The 23,359-nt window shown below is 36.6% G+C and overlaps 9 protein-coding genes, 17 long non-coding RNA genes and 1 other non-coding gene across 28 annotated transcripts; 14 read left to right on the forward strand and 13 right to left on the reverse strand.

Moving 5' to 3' along the window:
* Positions 1–18: 18 nt before the first annotated feature.
* cop1 (coatomer alpha subunit protein) lies at positions 19–4,005 on the forward strand. Its single transcript, NM_001021186.3, has one exon. It carries the CDS (start codon positions 78–80, stop codon positions 3,699–3,701), a length of 3,624 nt encoding a protein of 1,207 aa, NP_595279.1. The 5' UTR covers positions 19–77; the 3' UTR covers positions 3,702–4,005.
* SPOM_SPNCRNA.4834 lies at positions 397–993 on the reverse strand. The gene has a single exon (NR_194190.1). It is a non-coding gene; the product is annotated as a non-coding RNA (long non-coding RNA).
* On the reverse strand, positions 1,798–2,193 carry SPOM_SPNCRNA.4835. The gene has a single exon (NR_194191.1). It is a non-coding gene; the product is annotated as a non-coding RNA (long non-coding RNA).
* SPOM_SPNCRNA.4836 lies at positions 2,302–2,870 on the reverse strand. Its single transcript, NR_194192.1, has one exon. It is a non-coding gene; the product is annotated as a non-coding RNA (long non-coding RNA).
* Positions 3,483–4,969, reverse strand: SPOM_SPNCRNA.4837. Its single transcript, NR_194193.1, has one exon. It is a non-coding gene; the product is annotated as a non-coding RNA (long non-coding RNA).
* Positions 4,067–5,433, forward strand: SPOM_SPBPJ4664.05 (uncharacterized protein). Its single transcript, NM_001021187.4, has 2 exons — positions 4,067–4,265; positions 4,329–5,433. Exons 1-2 carry the CDS (start codon positions 4,120–4,122, stop codon positions 4,852–4,854), a joined length of 672 nt encoding a protein of 223 aa, NP_595280.2. The 5' UTR covers positions 4,067–4,119; the 3' UTR covers positions 4,855–5,433.
* SPOM_SPNCRNA.4838 lies at positions 5,425–5,760 on the reverse strand. The gene has a single exon (NR_194194.1). It is a non-coding gene; the product is annotated as a non-coding RNA (long non-coding RNA).
* On the forward strand, positions 5,702–10,614 carry gpt1 (UDP-glucose--glycoprotein glucosyltransferase Gpt1). The gene has a single exon (NM_001021188.3). It carries the CDS (start codon positions 5,776–5,778, stop codon positions 10,120–10,122), a length of 4,347 nt encoding a protein of 1,448 aa, NP_595281.1. The 5' UTR covers positions 5,702–5,775; the 3' UTR covers positions 10,123–10,614.
* SPOM_SPNCRNA.4839 lies at positions 10,595–11,032 on the reverse strand. The gene has a single exon (NR_194195.1). It is a non-coding gene; the product is annotated as a non-coding RNA (long non-coding RNA).
* On the forward strand, positions 10,678–12,340 carry rpn3 (19S proteasome regulatory subunit Rpn3). Its single transcript, NM_001021189.3, has 3 exons — positions 10,678–10,718; positions 10,765–10,860; positions 10,905–12,340. Exons 1-3 carry the CDS (start codon positions 10,700–10,702, stop codon positions 12,281–12,283), a joined length of 1,494 nt encoding a protein of 497 aa, NP_595282.2. The 5' UTR covers positions 10,678–10,699; the 3' UTR covers positions 12,284–12,340.
* A 370-nt stretch (positions 12,341–12,710) lies between these two features.
* SPOM_SPNCRNA.1382 lies at positions 12,711–13,955 on the reverse strand. Its single transcript, NR_150260.1, has one exon. It is a non-coding gene; the product is annotated as a non-coding RNA (long non-coding RNA).
* On the forward strand, positions 12,739–13,272 carry SPOM_SPNCRNA.4840. Its single transcript, NR_194196.1, has one exon. It is a non-coding gene; the product is annotated as a non-coding RNA (long non-coding RNA).
* Positions 13,473–14,499, forward strand: ubc4 (ubiquitin-conjugating enzyme Ubc4). The gene is made up of 3 exons (NM_001021190.3): positions 13,473–13,640; positions 13,720–13,797; positions 14,169–14,499. Exons 1-3 carry the CDS (start codon positions 13,521–13,523, stop codon positions 14,412–14,414), a joined length of 444 nt encoding a protein of 147 aa, NP_595283.1. The 5' UTR covers positions 13,473–13,520; the 3' UTR covers positions 14,415–14,499.
* A 744-nt stretch (positions 14,500–15,243) lies between these two features.
* Positions 15,244–15,606, reverse strand: SPOM_SPNCRNA.4841. Its single transcript, NR_194197.1, has one exon. It is a non-coding gene; the product is annotated as a non-coding RNA (long non-coding RNA).
* SPOM_SPBTRNATRP.02 lies at positions 15,264–15,336 on the forward strand. Its single transcript has one exon. It is a non-coding gene; the product is annotated as a tRNA-Trp (tRNA).
* An 8-nt stretch (positions 15,607–15,614) lies between the features above and the next one.
* SPOM_SPNCRNA.4842 lies at positions 15,615–17,311 on the reverse strand. Its single transcript, NR_194198.1, has one exon. It is a non-coding gene; the product is annotated as a non-coding RNA (long non-coding RNA).
* On the forward strand, positions 16,115–17,179 carry cmt1 (catechol O-methyltransferase 1). Its single transcript, NM_001021191.3, has one exon. The coding sequence runs from the start codon at positions 16,154–16,156 to the stop codon at positions 16,952–16,954; it is 801 nt and encodes a 266-aa protein (NP_595284.1). The 5' UTR covers positions 16,115–16,153; the 3' UTR covers positions 16,955–17,179.
* Positions 17,312–17,350: 39 nt separating the features above from the next.
* On the forward strand, positions 17,351–17,805 carry SPOM_SPNCRNA.324. Its single transcript, NR_150733.1, has one exon. It is a non-coding gene; the product is annotated as a non-coding RNA (long non-coding RNA).
* An 81-nt stretch (positions 17,806–17,886) lies between these two features.
* On the reverse strand, positions 17,887–18,476 carry SPOM_SPNCRNA.4843. Its single transcript, NR_194199.1, has one exon. It is a non-coding gene; the product is annotated as a non-coding RNA (long non-coding RNA).
* On the forward strand, positions 17,907–19,178 carry mei3 (the record flags this gene model as incomplete). 2 transcript variants are annotated; one of them, NM_001021192.3, is made up of 1 exon in its annotated part: positions 17,907–19,178. In NM_001021192.3, one exon carries the CDS (start codon positions 17,994–17,996, stop codon positions 18,438–18,440), a length of 447 nt encoding a protein of 148 aa, NP_595285.1. The 2 variants fall into 2 exon arrangements, with proteins under 2 accessions (NP_595285.1, NP_001417922.1); NM_001431011.1 differs by having other exon boundaries at positions 17,994–18,440.
* Positions 19,179–19,194: 16 nt separating this feature from the next.
* Positions 19,195–20,642, reverse strand: lsb1 (SH3 domain-containing protein). Its single transcript, NM_001021193.3, has one exon. The coding sequence runs from the start codon at positions 20,529–20,531 to the stop codon at positions 19,641–19,643; it is 891 nt and encodes a 296-aa protein (NP_595286.1). The 5' UTR covers positions 20,532–20,642; the 3' UTR covers positions 19,195–19,640.
* Positions 19,408–19,887, forward strand: SPOM_SPNCRNA.4844. Its single transcript, NR_194200.1, has one exon. It is a non-coding gene; the product is annotated as a non-coding RNA (long non-coding RNA).
* Positions 20,129–20,524, forward strand: SPOM_SPNCRNA.4845. The gene has a single exon (NR_194201.1). It is a non-coding gene; the product is annotated as a non-coding RNA (long non-coding RNA).
* SPOM_SPNCRNA.4846 lies at positions 20,583–21,303 on the forward strand. The gene has a single exon (NR_194202.1). It is a non-coding gene; the product is annotated as a non-coding RNA (long non-coding RNA).
* SPOM_SPNCRNA.4847 lies at positions 20,931–21,584 on the reverse strand. Its single transcript, NR_194203.1, has one exon. It is a non-coding gene; the product is annotated as a non-coding RNA (long non-coding RNA).
* Positions 21,585–21,720: 136 nt separating this feature from the next.
* Positions 21,721–23,214, forward strand: sco1 (copper chaperone Sco1). The gene has a single exon (NM_001021194.3). The coding sequence runs from the start codon at positions 21,947–21,949 to the stop codon at positions 22,736–22,738; it is 792 nt and encodes a 263-aa protein (NP_595287.1). The 5' UTR covers positions 21,721–21,946; the 3' UTR covers positions 22,739–23,214.
* On the reverse strand, positions 21,846–22,723 carry SPOM_SPNCRNA.4848. The gene has a single exon (NR_194204.1). It is a non-coding gene; the product is annotated as a non-coding RNA (long non-coding RNA).
* Positions 23,215–23,359: the final 145 nt, after the last annotated feature.

Raw genomic sequence — 23,359 nt, forward strand, 5'->3', positions numbered from 1 at the left:
TAGTGAAACGACTTCTCCACAACAAACAACTGGAAGATTGGGATTTCTTCCAAACTCTCCAAAACATTTCTTTGAATATGGAGATGCTAACAAAATTTGAGTCGCGCTCATCTAGAGCCAAAGGCGTCGCATTTCATCCGACACAGCCTTGGATTTTGACGTCGTTACACAATGGAAGAATTCAACTTTGGGACTATCGAATGGGTACGCTTTTAGATCGGTTTGATGGCCATGATGGACCTGTACGTGGCATTGCATTTCATCCTACACAACCATTATTTGTGTCAGGCGGTGATGATTATAAAGTGAACGTATGGAATTACAAATCAAGAAAACTTTTATTTTCATTATGTGGACATATGGACTACGTTCGTGTTTGTACCTTCCATCATGAATATCCATGGATTTTGTCTTGTTCCGATGATCAGACGATTCGTATTTGGAATTGGCAATCCCGCAACTGTATCGCTATATTAACTGGCCATTCTCACTATGTTATGTGTGCTGCCTTTCATCCTTCTGAGGATCTGATTGTTAGTGCCAGTTTGGATCAAACAGTTCGCGTTTGGGACATTAGCGGTCTTCGCATGAAGAATGCAGCTCCGGTTAGTATGTCGCTTGAAGATCAGCTAGCTCAGGCCCACAACTCGATTTCTAATGACTTATTTGGTAGCACAGATGCTATCGTAAAATTTGTTTTAGAAGGTCATGATCGAGGCGTGAACTGGTGCGCTTTCCATCCAACTCTTCCTTTAATCCTCTCTGCTGGCGATGATCGACTTGTAAAATTATGGCGTATGACTGCTTCTAAAGCTTGGGAGGTTGATACGTGTCGTGGCCATTTTAATAATGTTTCTTGCTGCTTGTTCCACCCACATCAAGAGCTCATATTGTCAGCCAGTGAAGACAAAACTATTCGTGTTTGGGATTTGAATAGAAGAACCGCCGTTCAAACTTTCCGTCGCGATAACGACCGTTTTTGGTTTATTACTGTTCATCCCAAATTGAATTTATTTGCAGCTGCTCATGATAGTGGTGTTATGGTTTTCAAGCTGGAACGTGAGCGCCCTGCACATGCGCTTAATATCAATACTCTTCTTTATGTCAATAAGGAGAAGTCAATTGTTTCTTATGATCTTTTACGCGCACAAAGTACTACTGTCGCTTCTGTTAAGCACTTGGGAAGCGCATGGCTACCTCCTCGTTCTTTGTCTTACAACCCCGCTGAGAAAGTTGCTCTTCTTACTTCTTCTGCTGATAATGGCGTTTATGAACTTGTTAATGTATCATCACGGTCTAATTCCTTGCCTTTGAAGGATAACATTAAGGGTCCCGGAGATGATGCGATTTTTGTAGCACGTAATCGTTTTGCTGTCTTTTCTCGAAGCGACCAAACCATCGAGATTAAGGATCTTTCGAATAAAGTTACAAAGACCATTCAGCTTCCTGAGAAAACAAGAGACATTTTCTTTGCTGGAATGGGTCATGTGCTCTTATCTACCGCTACCCAAGTTCATTTGTTTGATCTTCAACAAAAGAAAATTGTTTCATCTTTTAATGCCAACCGCGTAAAGTATGTTGTATGGTCAAATGATAATTCGCAGGCTGCTCTATTAGGAAAGCATTACGTGTACATTGTGAAGAAAAACTTGGAATTAATTACCTCTATTCATGAAACCATTCGCATTAAAAGTGCTGTTTGGGTAGAGAATAACGTTTTACTTTATGCTACTTTAGACCATCTTAAATATGCATTAATGTCTGGTGATACAGGTGTCATAAAAACTCTGGAATCTACTTTGTATTTGGTCAAAGCAAAAGGAAATATGGTTTTTGCTCTCAATCGTGCTGCTGAACCCGTTAGTTTTGAAATAGATCCCACTGAATATTTGTTCAAATTAGCCTTGTTAAGAAAGGATTACGAACAAGTTCTTCATTTAATTCAAAATTCTAACCTCGTTGGTCAGGCTATTATAGCTTATCTTCAGAAGAAGGGTTATCCTGAAATCGCTTTACAATTCGTTGAGGATCCATCCACCCGATTTGAATTGGCATTAGAGTGCGGAAACTTGGAAACTGCTTTAGAGCTTGCCCGTACGATTGACCGACCTGAGGTTTGGTCTCGTTTAGCTTCCGACGCTATGTCTTATGGCAACCACAAAATTGCAGAAATTACCTTTCAGAAACTCCGTTATTTTGAAAAACTTTCTTTCCTTTATTTGATTACTGGCAATGCTGAGAAGCTTCAAAAAATGGCAATAATTGCCGAAAAAAGGAATGATACCCTAAGTCTGTTTCAAAACAGTCTCTATTTAAATGAAGTGGAATCTCGTATAAATATCTTAGAGCAGGCTGGAATGTATCCTATCGCTTATCTTACCGCAAAATCTAACGGTCTTGAAGAGAAAGCCCAGCAAATACTATCACATTGCAATAAGACTGAAGAGGAAATTAAATTGCCATCTCTCGGTTCAGCATTCACGACTCCTGTACCCGTTAACGAAACATACACCCATAATTGGCCTTTGCTCGACACCTCTCATTCTACCTTCGAAAAATCACTACAAGAGAGGATGGAGCAACTTGCAATTGAAAGACAAGAGGAACAAGAATCTGAAGAAGAGTATGAAGAAGTTGAGCAAAGTCTTATGGATGTTGTTGATGAAATGAGTGATTTGGCAGAAAGCGTTCCAGAGGAGGAAGTTGATGGATGGGAGGTCGAAGATTTGGCTCCTGAAGAAGCTGTTAACGATGTAGTTGATGACGCATCTGCATTTGTCGGTGCGGACGAAATTTTCTTGTGGAAAAGGAATTCCCCATTGGCAGCCGATCATATTGCTGCCGGTGATTTTGAAAGTGCTATGAAGATTTTAAACAAGCAAGTTGGAGCCATCAACTTTTCTCCTTTGAAAACTCGATTTTTAGAAATATACACTGCCTCCCGCGTATATTTACCTACTATAAGCGGCTTAGATCCTTTAGTTTCTTATGTTCGTAGAAACGCTGAGACTGCGGAACGTTCACAAGCCTTGCCATTCATTACCAGGAATCTTGCATCTATTAAATCGCACGAACTTCACGAAGCGTACCGTTTGGTGAAAGCTAATAAGATTCTGGAGGCACAAATTTGCTTCCGTAGTATCATTTACTTGGCCTTAACTACCGTAGCAAATTCGGAGGAAGAAGCAGATGAAATTTCTGCTTTAATAGATGAATGCTGTAGATATATAGTGGCATTATCGTGCGAGTTGGAGCGTCGACGTTTGGGAGAAGAGGATACAAAGCGTGCACTCGAGCTTTCTTATTACTTTGCTTCTGCGGACTTGCAACCTATGCACTCCATCATCGCCCTACGGTTGGCAATTAATGCTTCACATAAGCTGAAAAATTACAAATCCGCATCGTTTTTGGGAAATAAGCTATTGCAACTTGCTGAAAGTGGTCCTGCAGCTGAAGCAGCCAACCGCGCCATTACCTTAGGTGACCGAAACCCTCATGATGCCTTTGAAATCGAATATGATCCACACGTTGAAATGCGTATTTGTCCCAAGACTTTAACTCCTGTATATTCTGGAGATGATTTTGATGTTTGTTCCGTTTGCGGTGCCGTATATCATAAAGGCTATGTCAATGAAGTTTGTACGGTATGTGATGTCGGTGGTATCGGTCAAAAAGGTACTGGTAGAAGATTCTTTGCATAAGCATCTTTGAATTCAAACATGTCTAGTATAAAAGAAGCTACCACATTTTAGCATAGCTTTTTTCACAATGATCTCTCAAACAAATACCTACTTGCATACAGCACATTCTTGACCGTTGAAATTAGACGTTGTAAAACGGGGTCTGTCTTCACTTAACAATCACTATTTACGAAAATATTGCTATCCTTCTTTTTCTCTTTTTTTTACATTTTGCTGTATATTGATGCTAAATTAGATAGTTTCGTATCTAGACGATTTAATTCTTTGTAAGTTAAAACCATTATAAATTGTATTTCTTGTTTTATCATGTATGGGGATATTTGACCATTGGTGTGTCACTTGGTAGAAACGGACCTAAATCACACAACTTACCACTACCAAAACCGTAAGAAGCGTAGCGTTAAAATACCCAATTGATATGTCTTCGGCTATATCTCGTTCACGATTTAATTCTTTTATTTTGCATACAGTTGCGACAGCGAATTTGATATGGGCGTTTAACTGGATTAACCACAATAGCGATGTTGCTATTAGAAGGTCCTATGGTTCTCATTTTCAGCATTTGTAAGCGCATACGTCTGGCCTGATACCTTACTTAATATTACTGAATATTAACACTTTATGTAGAACTGTTTTGTCACTGGCCGTTACATTGTTGAGTATGGTAGTAGGATTATTTTCTGATATTTCTGGTTCCTTGACACTTGTAAAGCTAAAAAATATCCTTCTTTATATTGTTTGTCCACTGGAAACTATTGTTTCAATTTTGTATTGGTCTATAGTTTCTTATGATAGGTCTCTTTTAATCCCTAAAGATCGCCCTGTGCCTCTTCCTCTGAATTTTGATATTAGCGTACATTTAATGCCTACCGTTTATACACTTATCGATTACCTTTTTTTCTCACCGCCTTTTAGTTTGTCTATTGGTCCTTCTCTTCTTGTCTATCTGTCAATCGCAGTAAGTTACATGTTGTGGGTTGAGAAATGCTATCAAATGAACAAATTTTACGCTTATCCCATTCTTGCTATTTTGGATCCTATAAAGAAGACAATCTTTTATACTGTTGCGAGCATCATCTCGTTTTCTTGTTACATTGTTTTAAAGATGGTTCATCCGTACGCATTACCTTCTGGTGCACCTCCAAGATCCTAAATTAAGCAACATGGAAAGCAGTTATCGTAGGAAAGGAACAAAACTTCTTTGCTCTCTGAATTTACAAGGTCTTGCATTGACTGTTGTTTTTGATCGCCCCCATCTTTTGATATTCAGAGTGTGGACATCTGATGTCTGCTCCAACAGACGCGAAATTCATTTTCTTGGAATTTGGTCTTTTTTGATTTGAATTATTTAATAGTTTATTGCTCCATGAATGCAATATTGCACGTTTTCAGTTAAAAAGAGGTGTGCAACACTAACACGAACAAGTTGCTTTTCATTTTTATGACAAAATGACTACAGGGACTTTTTTTTCCCCATTTATTATTGATTATGTGCTAATCAATTATTTCATTATCACAACTATGGGTTACAATTAGAAACCTGTTGTAATAACAATAATTGTCTCACTGAAGTAATATAAGCTAATGATTATAAAATTTATCAATTGCATATACATTAAATAATTTAATTCATGGAACCAATTCATCTATGGTGATTATTTATCTGGTTTGCTGGATTGAAATGATTATTTTTAGCATTCTGGAATTTAGATCTTGTAAAACCTGTGTCAAGAATTTTTATTTTAACAAAATTCGTAATCAGTAATATGGAAAAGTCTTCCTACTTTCGAAGTTTGGATTTTTGTATAGCGCCTGACCAGTTACGAATACTTGCAAATTATTCCTTGGTAATTAATTAGTCATAGAACAAAATAGGAAGCCGAAGTAAGATTATAAATTAGATACAGCTTTAAATAGCTAATTATTATACCACTTGTTTACTGTTCTATCGATCAAGTAACTGTTCACGTAAATAGTCGCGTTAGTCCTCTCAACTACTTAGTTACTCCGCCAACTTCTTTTGTCGTCAAAAAAATAGCTAAACATTCCAAAAGCAAAAAGAGATAAGTATAAGATGAGATGGGGCTTTTGGTTTGCTATTGCAACTCTCATTACGATTTGCTATGCCGCCAAGCCTTTAGATGTCAAGATTGCTGCGACTTTTAACGCTCCTTCATTTTCTGCACTTATAGCTGAGTCATTGTATCAAGAGAAGAAGGAGGGATTCATTTGGTATTTAAATCACTTGAGCGATTTACTAGATGCTGAAAATACCACCGAAAAGGAGCTGTACATTAATGTTGTCAATTCACTTAAACGCGAGTATGTTCTTTCTGATGAAGAATTATCTTCCTTGCAGTTTTCTCTGGGATTGTTTTCTGGCGCACCAAAGTTACAAGCATTTTCAAGTATTGTTCAATCGCGCAGCTGTGATTGTGACACTTGGCTACAACTTGACGAAGAATCACAGGTTTGCTTTTCGGATTTGCCAAAGGACTCCCCATTGTTTAGCAAGCTGTACAGCAAAAATCCTCTAGATTACGAAGTTGTAAAAACCTCGGCTACTGGCATTCCGTACGCAGTGGTTGTAACTAGCTTCGAACGAGATCTTATTCCTTTTCACGAACTATATTACAAGCTGGCATTGGAAGGAAAGTGCAATTATGTTATAAGATATTCTCCTCCTTCTTCCTCGAAACTTAACTCCAAACTTTACGTTAAGGGCTTTGGTACCCATGTGTCATTGAAGCGCACAGATTACTTAGTTGTAGATGATCGCGAGTTTCCAAGGGAAAAGGGAGATAACCCAGCAAGTTTTACATCATCCCGCAACAAAAGATCAAATGAGAGACTATTTGGAATGACCTCCGACAGCCTACAAACTGTAACGCCTGATAAAATTGCAATACTTGATTTATTAGCTACACAAAGTATTGCTAGCAGTACTGACATGTTGACTGCTTTTCGAGAGCTTACACAAGATTTTCCTATTTATGCGCATTACCTTTCTATACAACCGGATGTTTCTAATGATTTAATCGAGGAACTGAACCAATTTCAATCGCAATATGTTCCTGAAGGCATTAATACGATTTGGTTGAATGGTTTATCTCTTGATTTAGAGGAAACGGATGCTTTTTCTATTCTCTCTTTAATTAAGAAAGAAAAAGATATGTTTGATAGATTTGAAGCTCTAGGGATTAAATCTTCGAAGGTCTTAGATATAGTCACTAATGAGGCTTTTGCTAACGAGGACTCAGATTTCAAGTTTGTTAAGTTTCATTGTCAAGACGATATAGAGGACTGGAAAGCCATACATTGGGTGAACGAAATAGAAAGCAACCCTAAGTATGACAATTGGCCCAAGAGTATACAAATTTTATTAAAACCTATCTATCCAGGACAGCTTCATATGCTCGGAAAACAACTGCATACTGTCATTTATCCTATTTTTCCTTCTTCTCCTTCATCGTTACCTCTTCTTTCCGAGCTTATTCAGTTTTCACGGCGCCCTTCGCCCGTTCAGACTGGTATGGTATGTGCTGCTAACGATGACGATGAATTTGCTCAAACTGTTTGCAAATCCTTTTTCTACATTTCGAAGGAGAGCGGAACTGACAGCGCTCTCAAATTTTTATATAAATGTTTGAACAGCGATTCTAGTGCTGATTTGTACTCCTTGCTTGAAGAGCATCTTCCATTAAGCGAGCATGATGATGATACTCTAGCTAATCTTAAAAAAGATCTTTCCTCATCTTTTTTTGACCACTATATGTCTAAGAGCAATAGCTGGGTTAATCGTTTAGGAATAGATTCTTCTGCATCAGAGGTCATAGTCAACGGCCGAATTATTTCTCATGATGAAAATTACGATAGGAGTATGTATGGGATATTTTTAGAAGATATCCCTGAAGTTCAAATTGCAGTTGCAGAAGGGAAGATTTCTGAAGATGATAATCTGTTAGATTTTATTTTGCGAGATGCTTCGTTAACGCGGAATCCTTTAGTTTACCCTTCCGCAAAATCTAGTATCAAGAGTATTGATATTAAACGGGTTTTGGAGAACGTTGGTAGTTTGAACCACGAAGATATTTTACTTATCGGCAGTTCTAATGCTAAATATTCATTCTGGCTAGTTGCTGATTTTAATGAAAAGGAAGGGCTTGAAATACTTTCATTACTTGCCGACCTTCTTTCGGAGAATAAAGATGCAAATCTTATGTTGATTCAGGAAGGAAAAAATCATGTTGTACCCCCTCTGTTTGCTAAACTGTTATCATCACCAAAGAGATCTAGTAAGCATTTACAAGAAATATTAAATTCCAGCCTCGATCCCAGTTCTGGCGTCGTTAACGATATGGATAAAGCATTGAAATTTCTAAAAAAATCGAAAGCCGTTGTTAAAGAGTTGGGTCTTACCGGTGAATGTAAATCTGCTTTGTTATTAAACGGACGGATGATTTGTTCTTTCTCAGTTGATAGTTTGAACACCGCTGACTTAAAAATGTTAATGCAAATGGAATACGATAATTATCTGTCAAAACTGTCAAACATTGCTGGAAGCTCAAGAAGGTTAAAAAACAGCCGTGCTATTTCATTCCTTAGCTCATATTTAAAAACGCTTGAATCTACACCCATGAGTACTTCTTCACCTACTAAGGAAGAAAAATTATTTCCTCGTGATTTTATCTACAATAAACTTGGTGTTGGAAATGCTACATTTGAAACTGACGATTTTTCAAAAGCTTATTATCAGTTTGTTGCAGTTTTAGATCCTCTTTCAAAAGATTCTCAAAAATGGTCAGCTATTCTTGAAGCAGTCTCAAAGTTGAACGGCGTAGGAGTTCGAATTCATTTCAATCCTAAACAAACTTTGTCTGAGCTTCCATTAACAAGGTTTTATCGATATTCAATTTCTGCGGAGCCAGAGTTTGATGCGCTTGGCCATTTAGAGGAGTCTTACGTAGAATTTGACAACTTACCGGCTGATACACTGCTTACAATGGACATTGAAGCTAGAGACGCATGGACAGTTATGCAAAAAGATGTGGACATTGATCTTTTCAACATAAAATTAGAGCACACTTCTGAAGCAGAGGCTTTGGACTCACATACAGCAATCTATGAACTTAAAAACATTTTGGTACAAGGTTACTCTCAAGAAGAATTCAGGAAAAGCCCACCGAGGGGTATGCAATTAAAGCTAGGCAACCTTACTAATTCCCATGTGACTGATACAATTGTATTATCAAATTTAGGATATTTTCAATTGAAGGCGAACCCAGGCGTATGGACTTTGGAACCTATGGATGGGCGGTCTTCTCAGTTTTATGAAATACTGTCGCTAAATAAGAAAAATTCCTATAAAGACCCTCAAGTAATTGTTGACAGTTTTGAAGGTGTCACCTTAAATCCGGTTATGCGACGTAAACCTGGTTTTGAGTCTGCCGACATTATGGATGAAGACCTTAGCTCCCATAAATTTTTCGATAAAATAAAAAAGTCTCTCAGCTTCTTTAATTTCAAACGTAAAGAAGCATCTATAAATATTTTTTCTGTTGCCAGCGGACACTTGTATGAAAGATTCTTATACATCATGACTAAGAGTGTAATTGAGCATACGGATAAAAAAGTCAAGTTCTGGTTTATTGAGAACTTTTTGTCCCCTTCTTTTAAAAGCTCTATTCCGGCCATTGCCAAAAAGTATAATTTCGAGTATGAGTATATTACTTACAATTGGCCACACTGGCTGAGAAAACAAGAAGAAAAGCAACGTGAGATATGGGGATACAAAATATTGTTCCTTGATGTTTTATTCCCTTTAGAATTGCATAAGGTTATCTATGTTGATGCCGATCAAATTGTGCGTGCTGACTTGCAGGAATTGATGGATATGGATTTACATGGTGCTCCATATGGGTATACACCCATGTGTGATTCTCGCGAAGAGATGGAAGGTTTTAGATTCTGGAAAAAAGGATACTGGAAAAAATTCTTACGTGGATTAAAATATCACATTAGTGCATTATATGTTGTAGACTTAGATCGTTTCAGGAAGATGGGTGCGGGTGATTTACTTCGCAGACAATACCAACTTTTGTCTGCCGATCCTAACTCCCTGTCTAATTTAGATCAAGATTTGCCAAATCACCTTCAACACCTTATTCCTATATACTCTCTTCCGCAAGATTGGCTTTGGTGTGAGACATGGTGCAGTGATGAAAGTTTGAAAACTGCCAAAACAATCGATTTATGTCAAAATCCTTTAACTAAAGAAAAGAAGCTGGATCGCGCACGTAGGCAAGTCTCTGAATGGACTTCATACGATAATGAGATAGCATCCGTATTGCAAACCGCCTCTAGTCAATCAGATAAAGAGTTTGAAGAAAAGGATAACAACTCATCTCCGGACGAACTTTGAAACATACTTTTCTTTTGCTTTCATATTATTTAATTCGTGATTGTACGCCTGAAATTTTATAATCGTTTTTCTAATTTACTTGCGAATTTGCATAAGTTAGAAGAGAAAAGAGTTAAAATCAAAATGTTTTAATGAATTGCTTGAATACTGAGAGTATTGGCTTTAGGGATTAAAAGGGGTCAAAATTAGTATATGTCGTCCGTTTGAAATGAGCTAGTCATGAGTTAATTTTTTCCTCCAATCTTGTTAGGACCATTTTGCTGGTGCATTCTACAAGTTGTATACAACGATTATGGTGCTAAGAAACAACTAATCGTGAGCAATGCTACGTTTATTGAATGTTTGTTGAAGACGCGTATTTTCATTTATTTAACTATTCGATACTATCTTCTACTTTGTTCAAACATTATTCGTCTATTATGCTGTAATAAATATTGCATTCAAAAGTCTTTACTAAATAGAACATTTAATATATTCGTGTTTATAATCATAGGGAGGAAGTATACAGCACAGTGAGTCGTAAGCTTAGGCATATGCCCTCCACTGAACGTAACCACTACCAAGTACCAGTATCAATATGATTGATGATCAGAGAGGTTTGTTATTGATGGGAAAGTTTTTGTATTTATTAACGTTAAAAAGATATGCAGGTTGATTCTGTAAACCAAGAAGAAAATGTTGATTCTGGTGAAACAAAACAGAACACTGTAACTGAAGTTCCAAGAACAGTTTTGCAAGGTGAGTTAATGCGTCAAAATTTATTTATTTCTAACAAGGATCAGATGTGGAAGCAAATATTGCTGCCTTAATGCAAGCCACCAAACAAAGAGATCCCAGACTTGTCTATCGATCATTAAGAACCACATCCAACATTTGCCATAGACTGAATGCGGATGTTTTAGGCCAGTTAATTAAGAAGTATTATTCTTTTGATAATTCTTTAAAAAATGAATTATTGGAACTTATTGATATGCCACAAAATGGTGATGATTCTTCCACTTCTATTACAAATGGAAATGGCAACACAATTTTTCCGGAAGTGGATATGTACTTACAACTGCTTCTTAGCATGACACTTTATTATAATGAAAAATATGAGGTAGGCGCTGAATATATTAAGAAGGTAATCGCCCGTTTGCAATCCTATGATCGACGAACCTTGGATCAAATTGCAGCCAAGTTATATTTCTATTACATACTATTCTTTGAAAAATGTAATAGGTCTGTAGAATGCAGGAACACTCTTTTGTCCGTTCATCGTACTGCATCTTTACGTCACGACTCTGAAACTCAAGCTATGGTTTTGACATTACTTCTTCGGAATTATATTCAGTTTAACCTATATGATCAAGCAGACCGTCTCGTTTCGAAAACATCCTTTCTTACGAATGCTAGTAATAACTTGGCAATTCGCTACCAATACTATTTGGGTCGAATTCGCGCCATTCAACTTGACTACACGACCGCTCATGAACATTTAGTTAGTGCTATACGTAAGGCTCCCAACACAGTATATGCCGTTCAATTTCTGGAAGCTGTTTACAAATTGCACATCGTCGTACAATTGCTTATGGGAGAAATTCCCGAACGCCGCATTTTCCGCCAAAAATCTCTCGAAAAAACTTTAGTGCCTTACTTACGTATTAGCCAGGCAGTTCGTATTGGTGACCTTTGTGCTTTCACTGACGCGCTTTCCAAGTATGAGGCTGAATTTCGCTTCGATGGATTGTATACTTTGATATGCCGCCTTCGCCATACCGTCATTAAGACTGGATTGAGGATGATCTCCTTATCTTATTCCCGTATTTCCCTTCGTGATGTTTGTATAAAGCTTGGTTTGGACAGTGAAGAGAGTGCCGAGTACATTGTTGCTAAGGGCATCCGTGATGGAGTTATTGATGCAAGTATCGATCATAGTAATGCCTTTATGGCTAGTAACGAAGCCATGGATATTTATTCCACCGAGCAGCCTCAACAAGCTTTTCATGAACGTATTCAGTTTTGTCTTGCCCTTCATAATGACAGCATAAAAAGTATGCGATATCCCATGGATGCTCACAAAAGTGAACTCGAAGGTGTGGAAGAGGCACGTAGGCGTATGGATAAAGAAATGGCTGAGGCAGATTTAGATGACGATGAGCCTGATTTGGGCGAATTTTAAAAAACTTATGGAAAGTTTATAGATCTTAAAATATACTTTCAAAGTTGTTCAGTTGTATGTTTCTTTAATGTCTATGAAAACTATATGTAGTTTACAGATTGAAATATTTAGTGAGTTTGCGAAGCTGTAACAGAAGGAAAGTTGTTGAAAAACAGTTTTCGATCGGTGCTACAACGCTACAAATGCGTTTGTTGTTTAAACTGAGACTTGGTCTTTGCACATTGTAATAAATGAGTAATACGCTAAAAACACAGGGGTTTGGAGAATGGTCGTGTGCTTTATTTTCAAATTTGTTGTTTTATATTTCGTATATAATACACGTATGCAAACACATTTATGGTTATGCTGTGAAGCAATACAGATTTGATCTTGGATTATGGTTCCAATCAAAGGTATACTTTAGTCTTTTTAATTATAAATGGCGAAATGGGCAAAAAATTTTTGTGCAAATTTATTTTTTGTTATGCATAACTAGAGCAAATAAAGCAATGCTATAAAATGGCTTCCGGCAGAAAATAATAACCACAGTGGATATAAGCTAGTTTTCTAACGTGACTTAAGTAACACTTTATAAAACCAAAGCTATACATTAGTCTCTCCCATTACCACTTTGTCAATTTTAGCTAAGTTAGTAGATATGATCAACACTATATATTTAAAGTGGAACGGCAAGCTCATTTTTTACGTTATAGTAATTTAACAATTTTGTCGATATTTTGAGCAATGGTGTATTCTGCTGTGGTCGCTACGGCGCATATCATCAAATATCGCCTGTCCGGTTTCTCTATTCGCTAAATACGGGAAGATACTGATATAGTCTATATTGTATTTCACAAGTAAAATAGTTTCTGAGTTAGCCATCATGTCGTCAGTTAAACTGATCCTCGTTCTTCAGTTCACTTACAAGCTCTTTTATTGATAAATCGTTATAATACCGCCCCCATAATATAATATCTGTAATTCTCTTTAATTTTGCCCTATTTGTAATACAATAGTATGCTGGATCCCGAAAAAATTTATCGTAACGTAGCGTATCCTTAAAAGGATAACAAACTGTTTAGCGGGTATTTTGCAGGTACAAAGCAAGTTGCGCCATCCTGAAAAATTGCTTACTCAGACAAAGTCGAACTCGTGTGATTTAGTGCATCCATCGGTTATATGTTATTTCTACCTCCGTCCACGTTCTTCCACGAGCAAACTACTGACTTTGTAAAATCGCAAAAGCAAACCAGTAACGATGGCTTTGAAAAGAATTAACCGTGAATTAGCTGATCTTGGAAAAGACCCACCGTCTTCTTGTTCCGCCGGCCCTGTTGGCGATGATTTATTCCATTGGCAAGCTACAATCATGGGTCCTGTAAGTCGCGGCTGTAATAGTGCCTTGCGCACTGCCAAAATTTTGCTTGCTAGGATTGTGCAGCTAACATGATATATAGGCTGACAGCCCTTATGCGGGTGGTGTCTTCTTCTTGTCCATTCATTTCCCTACGGACTACCCATTCAAGCCACCAAAGGTATGTAACTATTTAGTCTTGTGTAGATTATGTAAATACGCATTGTAAGCTTGTGAATCGGAGGAGGAAGTTTGTTATATACAATATGAATTGAAGAGTTGATTGCATCTTGTTTTTCTGGAAAAATCGGTATGGTTGACAGTGATGCAAAATTTTTTAAGTGTTATGGTGAAAGAGTATACGCAGAAGTTTTTTTATAATTGTTTACTCTTACCTTTTATCTTCATTTCTTTATGTTTTACCAGCGGAACTTTATCGATTTTTATACGATTGCGTCCATCCAAGTGAAGCGAGGGCAATTACATTGCGTAGCATTACGAATCTGATTGATAGTCTTTTTTTTTTAATGATAACTAACAGCATATTCGTAGGTAAACTTTACAACCAGAATCTATCATCCCAACATCAATTCAAACGGTAGCATTTGTTTGGATATCCTTCGTGACCAATGGTCTCCAGCGTTGACTATATCAAAGGTATTACTGTCTATCTGCTCATTGTTGACAGATCCTAATCCTGATGATCCGCTTGTGCCTGAAATTGCGCACGTCTACAAAACTGACAGATCCCGTTATGAATTAAGTGCTCGTGAATGGACTAGAAAATACGCAATCTAGAGTTTGTTTCTGTGTTGATATTAAATATTCATCTCTTTTGCGAATTGTTTTCTCCAATGTATTGTATAGTTTTTTTTTTTTTTTTTTGGTTTTGGTTTTTTAAATAAATAGTAGGGGATGGCGATAATGTAGCTAGTAAAGTTGCATCGTAAAATTGAGGATACAAGCTGCCTTTAAAACAAACTGTATTATGTTCGAGGATAAAGTATGATTTGATTTAGATAATTTTTATGATTTTTTGAATAGTACAAAATTTTTCTTTGTGTTTAATAAGACCGAATGGGTCCAGTTGGATTATTCCAAGAGCGTTTGTGCATATATTTTTAAAAAGGTACGTAAACACTGCCGATTAAGTGAAATATTGTGCAAGTAAAAGTAGAATAACACGAATGGAAAGTCGTGTTACGAAGAGAGTAAACGGCTCTACGTCTTTAAGGTTTTGCTAAAAATATTTATTAAACAAAACTAAGTAATAAACAAATTCCTTGTAGCGCCTTTTTGCTGAAAAGAAAATGATAATACTTGACATGCAATACGAAGTGATACTGCTATAGACACAACTCATAATAGCCAGTCAATTCAACTCCTAGTTTTGTATTTGTCTTTACAACGTCGTCTATTGAGCTATTTTATGCTGTGATGTTGAGTATAAATCAACGAAAATTTTGATTTCATTATTACTGAGATATATATTTTGTAAGAGCTTTTTTTTTAACCCTCTCACTCTTCTTTACTCATGGAATATTTACTTTTATGAAAACGCTTCTCGTATCCTGTAACATAAAAGAAAAATAAAAATTTATTAAATTAACTGTTATATATTATTTATTTTGCTTAGAGAATATACATGGCCCCTTAACTCAGTTGGTAGAGTGTGAGATTCCAAATCTCAAAGTCAAGTGTTCAAGTCACTTAGGGGTCATTTTTTTAAAATCAAGAAACTTGATAAATCATAAGCTTGTTTAAGTTGAAGTTTTAGTAGGTAAAGGAAAGTTGAAAGAAATGTAAAATGAAATGTTTTCTTAAACATAAAAAATAACCAGTTGATCGGAACCAATTTGAGTTTGTAGCGAAATACCATGTTTTTGAGTTGCAAACGCATAAAAACTTGACGGTGTGGATCGAATTTAGCGAATTAAAATCATGTACTTCATAACAATAATAATAGTTTAACAATAGGAGAAAGAGCTGAACAATTATAAATAAATTTATGCAGTACATACAGATGAATCTGATGTTTCTAGATCCGGTACATTTGCACTCGAAATGTTTATCACATAACGAACAATATCGATTATTCAATACAGTCTGTTATTAAACTATAACGATACGTTGTAATTGCGTTGATGTTTCACCCAAAATCAAATAGTGTAAAATCATATACTTGCGGATCTATGTTTACAGAAACACTGTTTTGTTTCAATATATTTCACAATTCCTTCAGTGCAACGCAGTGTAGTCTGCTATTCTGTTGCCTCAAAGTCCAAAGTTTCCATATGGCGCAAAGTATAAAGGTACTGCTGTAACATAAGGGTCTTGACTCACCGAGCCTCGGTCTCTAGATGTGCTAGATGTCCTATGATACGGTGGGTAGTTTGTAAAGATGCGTGGCGTAGTGACAACATACGAGGTGCATCGAATTCAGCAACATTCCATCCCTCGTAACTATATAAAGTGCATGGTATTGCGTATGCAGAGCTGAAAATCAACTTTTAACCAACCTTTCGAAATTTGAAATCATGCCTCATATGGAAGACAACGGTAGTGAAAAGGAACAGCTGTTTCTGCAACACATTCAAAATCTGCCTCAAGAGCGCTTGGATGCGATTCGCGGGCATCCTGAGTTGGTTCTTAAGGAAATCGATGAATTCACGTATCCAGACGGATCTGGAGTGAGAATGTGTATAGGAGATGTTAAAGGTGGATTTATCGTTGGGAAAATTCGTGAACGGAAGCCGAAAATCATGGTTGAGTTAGGCGGCTATTTGGGCTACTCAGCTATTTTGTTTGGAAATGAAATCTCCAAAATTCCTGGTGGTCGTTATTACAGCTTGGAAGTGAATGAGGATTATGCCAAGATTGCTTACGAGTTGGTTAAGTTGGCCGGTCTGGATGAAATAGTCACCATCATGATTGGCAAGGCTTGCGACAGTTTGGTCGAACTGCAACAGAAATTATTGCATAAAGACCTTGGTTTTCAAGCTTTGGACATGGTATTTATCGACCACTGGAAGGACCTTTATGTGCCTGACTTGAGGGTTATTGAATCACTTAATATGATTGCTCCGGGAACCCTTCTAGTGGCCGATAATATTATAACACCTGGTGCTCCTGAATATCATAAATATGTTAATATGAGTCCTGAAGAACGTAGAGGATATCAAGCCAAGGTTCGCAATGTCAATGGATTCGATTTCATCGGCAGATGGGATTTGATATATAAGACTGAAACTAAAGAATTTGAGGGTGTCATTCGCAATAAACACCGCAAAGACGCTGTCGACGTTACGGAGTGTGTTGGCTATGCTAAAAAAGATTAGGTACCAAAGGCATTCCCTAATCTTTTTATAATTGACTTTATGTGGTATCTGATACCTTTTACGATCTTTTGAAGCCCAGTTTATACAGCATACAATCGTGTCTGGGATCCCATTCTTTGCTCGTCCAGATATTGTTTGCTAATGTTATAAATTATAGTTGACAATGAATTGATTTCTCTTTTAATCCCGTTGCTTGATTCTAAAAACGATGTGTAAAATGTCAAGTATAGTATAGTAATTTAAGTTTCCTGTTCACTATTACATTTGGAATGTGCCCATTCTGTTAGATGAACGCATGATCGTCAATAGAGAAGTACTAAAGAAATCGTTAACTTGCATACTATAAATGTGCACTGCTAATTACTCTACTCGCAAATACGAAGAACACCTAGCTGGATATATCTACCTTTCATGCAATGATTGAGCGAGCACGAAAGCAAAGTGGTAAGCTTGCATTGTGGAATGTAGCAATCTCTAAAAACACATTACTGTAATACTGTTTTTTGCGTTATTCAATTCAATGTTGTTTAGCCTGAGTTATTTTTTAAGGAAATCTAACGAATGATATCGAAACTTAACACGAGTTTGATTTGTTTACGCTGCTCTCTAAATGAAAAGCGTGTCGCGCCGCGTAGCATGCCACTTCGCAAGCATTAAAAGCTGGAAATGAAGAGTAGAAAATATAATAGTAGTAGTTCATTTGAAAACATAAAATATACTTGTTTCTTACTTCTCATTTGGTCTTTACTATCATTTTCTAAATTTTGCATTTTCACTTTCTGTACTGTGATTGTATACAAAAAAATAATCTTTTATTTGTTTAATAGTTTTTTTTGTTTCATTTGCAAATATCAAATACTTTACACGAAATTGAAAAACCTCCGTGAGCCATGGGTTTGAAAGAAATGTGCTGCGTTAGTATAAGTATGAGTGCTTAGTCGCTCATTTCTGCATCCATTTTCTTATCCTCTTATTCTTTCTATTATCTAATTCACATCAAACTATATTCTACTTTTACAATCACTTTCTACTTCTAACAATGAGCTCTCAAAACACCTCCAACAGCCGTCACCCAGCAAGCAGCGCTTCTGCTTTACCAAATCGCACCAATACGGCAAGACGCTCAACTTCTCCCAGAACTAGTACTGGAAGCTCCAGTACTAACACTAACACCAAAACTGTTGACCATGCCGGTACCACTTTCATCAGCTCTACAAGCAAACGCGGCCGTTCTACCAAAGCTGGATCGGTACATAGCGTTCCCATGAAACGCACTAAACGTGTTCGCCGAACCCCTGCACAACGCATTGAACATGAAAATAAAGAAAATATTCAGACTGAAAAGGTTTATAGGATTAAGCCTGTCCAAAGAGTTCTTTCTCCCTCAGACCTCACTAACGAACTAACCATCCTGGACCTATTTCATGTTCCTCGACCTAACGAGACTTTTGACATCACCGACCGTGTAAACAACACCTCTCGCTAAGCAACTGCTTAAATTAGCTTAATTTTCTTCGATCCTGAATGACTAATGCCGAAGGGGAATATGAACACCACATAAAAATTGAAAGAAATTCTCTTTCGAGCATTAATTTTTATTAATTAAACCGCTGTTATAGGAAATTTTCATCCTAACTATACAGCTATTATATTTGAACTTGCATACTTATTTTCATGTTTTCCATTTTTACAACAAAAAAGAAAAAAAATTAAAACAAATTTAGTCCTTTCATTCATTCCCCAGTGCTTTCAGACGCTTTTTATAACAATTCTCCCTTGAGTTTCATTTCTGTTCATAGTCTCATTATTCTTTATTGTGTGTTGACTTCTTTTATTTTTAAACAAAGGTTCATTTTTATTGTCGTTCTCTTTTTTTTTTGAAATTCTGCTACTTTCTCTTGGAATCCCCATCAACGTGTTACCGAATTTGATTCATCATTATTCATACATCTTCCATTTTTGTTGGACATTCGCTGTCTCCAGTTTTTACTTTATCTTCCCATTTTAATAATGTGAGTCTTTACATTCATGGGATTTCCACGTCGATTCTTTTTTATTGCTTAATGGAAACGATTCTGACCGGACATCGTAATTAAATCTCTAACAAAGGCTACCTAATTTATACTTCCTCATCCGTTTACTATTTTTTGCTTTAATATACGTTAAGCAATAGAACAATTTACCATAGCATATTAACAAATCTAATACACTGTCATTCGTTCCCTATTAATCATATTTTTGCTTTGTAATTTATTTTTTTTATTATGGAATTAAAATATAAACGGTATGAAAGTCGTAAAAAGAAAAACACTAAAAATAAACAAAAGTCAAGAGACATGCGTATTTAATAGTACGCATCGATAATCATAAAGAATATGCAACAATGTTTGGATATCGAATTCATACACATAAATGAGGTGTCTCAATCTATGAAGAAGCAGCTATGCCGCGGTGTTGCTTTATAAGCATAAAGCATAGTCGAGAAAAAGACAAAAGACCAAAGGAGTAAACATGAACAAGGGAAATGCATTCGCGATATACGGAAATTTCTACTTGGAAATTTCAAAATAAAAAACAACTGCGCACCAACGATAACAAACACAGGTGCTAGTTCAACCACACAGAAAGTTTTACTTATATAAAGGAAGAAAAAAAGCATAGAAAAAGGAAAGAAACGAACTCGCATTTAAAAAATGGAATTGACGAGATCAGCGCCAGCAGTTGCACCAGCACCGAATACAAATGCAGAACCCAAACCACTACCAATCTTCTTGAATGTTGATGAGTGCTTGTGCTCGGTCGGTTGTGCAACCACGATGGGTTGTTGAGGCGCCTGAGGATAGGCTTGGACAGGTGGATATGGTGCTTGCTGAGGTGGATATGCTGTTTGCTGATACTGCATGGGAGGTGCCGAAGAAGATGCTGCTGGGGGATAGTTTTGCTGTGGTGGAGGAGGAGGAGGTTGAGCTTTAACGGCAGAATCTTCCAACAAACGCACATAGTTAGAAGGGAAGATTCCTTCCTTTCCATTCAATTCACCACGCCACCAATCGTTATTGACATGCTCAAGTACAATGATAACTTCGCCAGCATGGAAACCTAAATCACCAGCATCAGGGCCAGGAAAGTCGTACATCGCCAAAACCCGCTCAACGTTCTTATGGGCAGTATTGGGTCCAGGATAGCTGGGAGGAGGGGGAAGCTTCTCGGTAGATGAATTGACACTTGAAGCCTCGCTTTGCTTCTGTGGGGCAGGCACTCCAGGCAGCTTACGAGGTTCCTCGGGTGTCCTCTTTTCTCCAGAGTTTTGAGACAAAGACATTGCTGCTACGGCAGACGCTACCGATCCTGCTCTTTTTTCCACAGAGCTCTTCCGCTTGGGCAAGGGAAGGGGTACTGAGGACTCAACAGGTTGAGCAGCTGGAGCAGTTACAGGACTAGCGGGACCGTCCTGTAAATGGATATTTGCGTGAACCCAATCCAAAGCACTCCTTTCAACTACGCCCTCATCAACAAGGAATTGGAAGTCGTTGTAGATTCCACGAATAACATGATTCAGGTAGTTTTTATGATCCATATTTCTATGGAAATTTATTACTTAACTCTTTAAGATCTCAAATAAAAATTATTTCAGTTAATTCTTATCAATCTTTAAAAGTTTTGCTGATTAGTGGTAATGGCGGAAGGTAGGTTTACAACTACCGCTTGGTGTGTATACCTGGTAGGTATATATATGGAAAAAACATACGAAGATCGTGGCGCCAAAATTCCAATGCTTTCCACCGGGGCTGAAAAACAATGCAATTTTTTTTAAAAAAATCCTTTTATATAGTAAAATGAGAACTTGTGTGCCATAAGTTTTCGTTAGAATTTTTCAAAAAATTGAATTATGTGAGCAAGTTATTAAGTGGAATTATTTTTAACTTAGAACATTTGAACTGTCAAGTTCAATGTATCAGGAAAAAATATTGAAAATTTGAGAAAGAATTTTTTCCTAGGTATGGCTACAAAATATCGAACAATTTGATGAAATAGGAATTTCTAACCATTTGTTATGTCTCAATTAAATTTCGCCGTATGTAGAGCCTTTGCTTTCAGATATTCGTAAAAACATACAAAAAAGCATGGCACTAGCTGTGTTTTCGTATAAATAAAAAAGGTCCTTAGTATAGTTATCCAGACGATATTTTTCAATTTCAAATCTCACTTCAGGTACCTGAAAACATCCCTAAGTAGAAGTAATATTTTTGTATCCTGACTTGAAATCTGGGCTTTTAAAAAAATGATTTTGGTGCTTTAGAATGCTGTGTGAATTGAATTTTCAATCTCTCAACAAATGCGTCTCAGCGCAGTATAATTGGTTTCCAACGGAAATTTATTATTTGTCAAAAATAAAAATAAATCTCACAAGTTGTGTATATTTGACAATTCCAGCAAAGCCGCATAGACGGTATGCATGGTCTTTATTCTTCCAAAAAAAAATATTCAATAATCACATACTATAATATAGCGATTTGAACAAGCTAAGTAACCGTTTGAGTAATGATTCTTTCATTTATAAGTCATTCTGATCCTTGACGAAATTCATATTTTGTGTCTATTTTCATTCGTATTAAAACTTAGATTACATTGAAATTACAGCATTGGAGAAGCGGCTATATGCATATGAACTCTTTAAAGGATTAGCGATAAAATTACGTTTTTTTTGAACGCTAAAATGTTTGCAGTAATTTTGGTGAAATTCTATTTTCAACGTCTTCATTACCACCCAAATACCCATACTGACGTGAAATTGGACTAACTTGGAGAGGCTTATTCTTTGTGAGAAATTGTTTTCTCCGTTTTGTATTTGAAGAGACAGAAAAGATTTTAAATTTTTTTAAAACTTGCTAGTCTTGGTTATACTTTTGTTACTGTTTTAACTTCAGTTTTTTGTCTTGTCCAAATATTACGATTTTTGAATCGATTGTTGGCAATCACTCAAATCAAGTAATGTTTCGAAGGGGTTTAGTTTTCTCTAGGCATTGTCATTACAGCTTGATTCGTCCTCGATTTCCTTTGAATCGTACGTGCCTAGCGCGTTTTGCCGACGGTCGCAAAAATCTAGCTACTGACAATCGAACGCAGACATACCAATCATGGCGTGGAATGATTTCTATAAGAGCATTGCTTCTTGCAGCTGCAACAAGCGTTGGCCTTTATGCTTATTTCCAACATGAAAAGAAAAAAGTGTTGGAGAGGCAAAACGACAAGGTTTTGGCTACCATAGGTCGTCCCCAATTAGGAGGTGCTTTTTCTTTAATTGATCATCATGGAAATCGAGTTACTGATAACGATTTCAAGGGAAAATTTTCCTTAATCTACTTTGGTTTCACCAGATGCCCCGACATTTGCCCCGACGAGCTCGACAAAATGTCAGCAGCTATTGATATTGTAAACAATGTTGTTGGAGACGTGGTTTATCCTATTTTCATAACCTGTGATCCAGCCCGTGATCCTCCGCAAGAAATGGCTGAATACCTTGAAGATTTCAATCCTAAAATCGTTGGTCTCACAGGATCCTATGAAGAAATAAAAGATATTTGTAAAAAATTCCGAGTCTATTTTTCTACCCCTAAGAACATTGACCCTAAAAAGGATGATTATCTGGTTGACCACTCGGTATTCTTCTACTTGATGGATCCAGAGGGTAAGTTCATTGAAGTATTTGGTCGCAACTCTACCTCTGAAGATTTAGCTCGTGCAATCGGTTCTTACTATTTGTCCCGAAAGAAACAGAAATAATTAAATACCTTTAGCCTTTCATGTGTTTTGATTTTATGCTGGGTTACTACTTTTTCCATATTCACTAATTTTTACTTAATACTTTTAAAAACAATTTCCCACTATTTTCTGGCGGTACACAGATTTATTTTCTTTTTCTCTTTGATTCGTAAAAATGATTTTGTTGAATCCTAGCTAGAGAAGCGCTGCGTTCTGGTTTGAAATATTTCGACATAAGGGGAAAACCCCTTTCTGCAAGTTTATTCTTACTGGAAATTTAAAAACGTGTTAATTTATTACTATTTTTAAAATCCGAAAAAATTGAATATTTTGGAAGGTGTTTATGATACTATCTTTTCATATCCAAAAACCCTATGCATTTACCTTTAACGCAAATAAATGAAGAAACTGATTTTACCATTACTCTTATTTAAATCAATTTAAAATATTTAATAAAAACAATTCATTATGTATCTTCATATAATGTACGAAACCCGTGTGCGTTTTACATGTTAAAGTTGTTTAGCTGAAATATCTCATTGGGAAAGTCATCTGCATGCATGCAAAGAACTTTTAGCTTCTCCTCGATATCTATTTAAAAATAAATTTGCTCTTATCTAGTAAAGGTATTCACTATTTTCA

This window comes from Schizosaccharomyces pombe (assembly GCF_000002945.2).
Source record: "Schizosaccharomyces pombe strain 972h- genome assembly, chromosome: II".
NCBI lineage: Eukaryota > Fungi > Ascomycota > Schizosaccharomycetes > Schizosaccharomycetales > Schizosaccharomycetaceae > Schizosaccharomyces > Schizosaccharomyces pombe.

Excerpts from the sequence above, each read along its gene's own strand:
- cmt1 (NM_001021191.3), top strand. The coding sequence starts at position 16,154 with ATGCCTCATATGGAAGACAACGGTAGTGAAAAGGAACAGCTGTTTCTG.
- ubc4 (NM_001021190.3), top strand. The coding sequence starts at position 13,521 with ATGGCTTTGAAAAGAATTAACCGTGAATTAGCTGATCTTGGAAAAGAC. Across the intron at positions 13,641-13,719 it reads AAGCTACAATCATGGGTCCT|GCTGACAGCCCTTATGCGGG; the intron begins GTAAGTCGCGGC and ends CATGATATATAG. Across the intron at positions 13,798-14,168 it reads ACCCATTCAAGCCACCAAAG|GTAAACTTTACAACCAGAAT; the intron begins GTATGTAACTAT and ends GCATATTCGTAG.
- cop1 (NM_001021186.3), top strand. The coding sequence starts at position 78 with ATGGAGATGCTAACAAAATTTGAGTCGCGCTCATCTAGAGCCAAAGGC.
- sco1 (NM_001021194.3), top strand. The coding sequence starts at position 21,947 with ATGTTTCGAAGGGGTTTAGTTTTCTCTAGGCATTGTCATTACAGCTTG.
- lsb1 (NM_001021193.3), bottom strand. The coding sequence starts at position 20,531 with ATGGATCATAAAAACTACCTGAATCATGTTATTCGTGGAATCTACAAC.
- SPOM_SPBPJ4664.05 (NM_001021187.4), top strand. The coding sequence starts at position 4,120 with ATGTCTTCGGCTATATCTCGTTCACGATTTAATTCTTTTATTTTGCAT. Across the intron at positions 4,266-4,328 it reads GGTTCTCATTTTCAGCATTT|AACTGTTTTGTCACTGGCCG; the intron begins GTAAGCGCATAC and ends CACTTTATGTAG.
- rpn3 (NM_001021189.3), top strand. Across the intron at positions 10,861-10,904 it reads TCCAAGAACAGTTTTGCAAG|ATGTGGAAGCAAATATTGCT; the intron begins GTGAGTTAATGC and ends AACAAGGATCAG.
- gpt1 (NM_001021188.3), top strand. The coding sequence starts at position 5,776 with ATGAGATGGGGCTTTTGGTTTGCTATTGCAACTCTCATTACGATTTGC.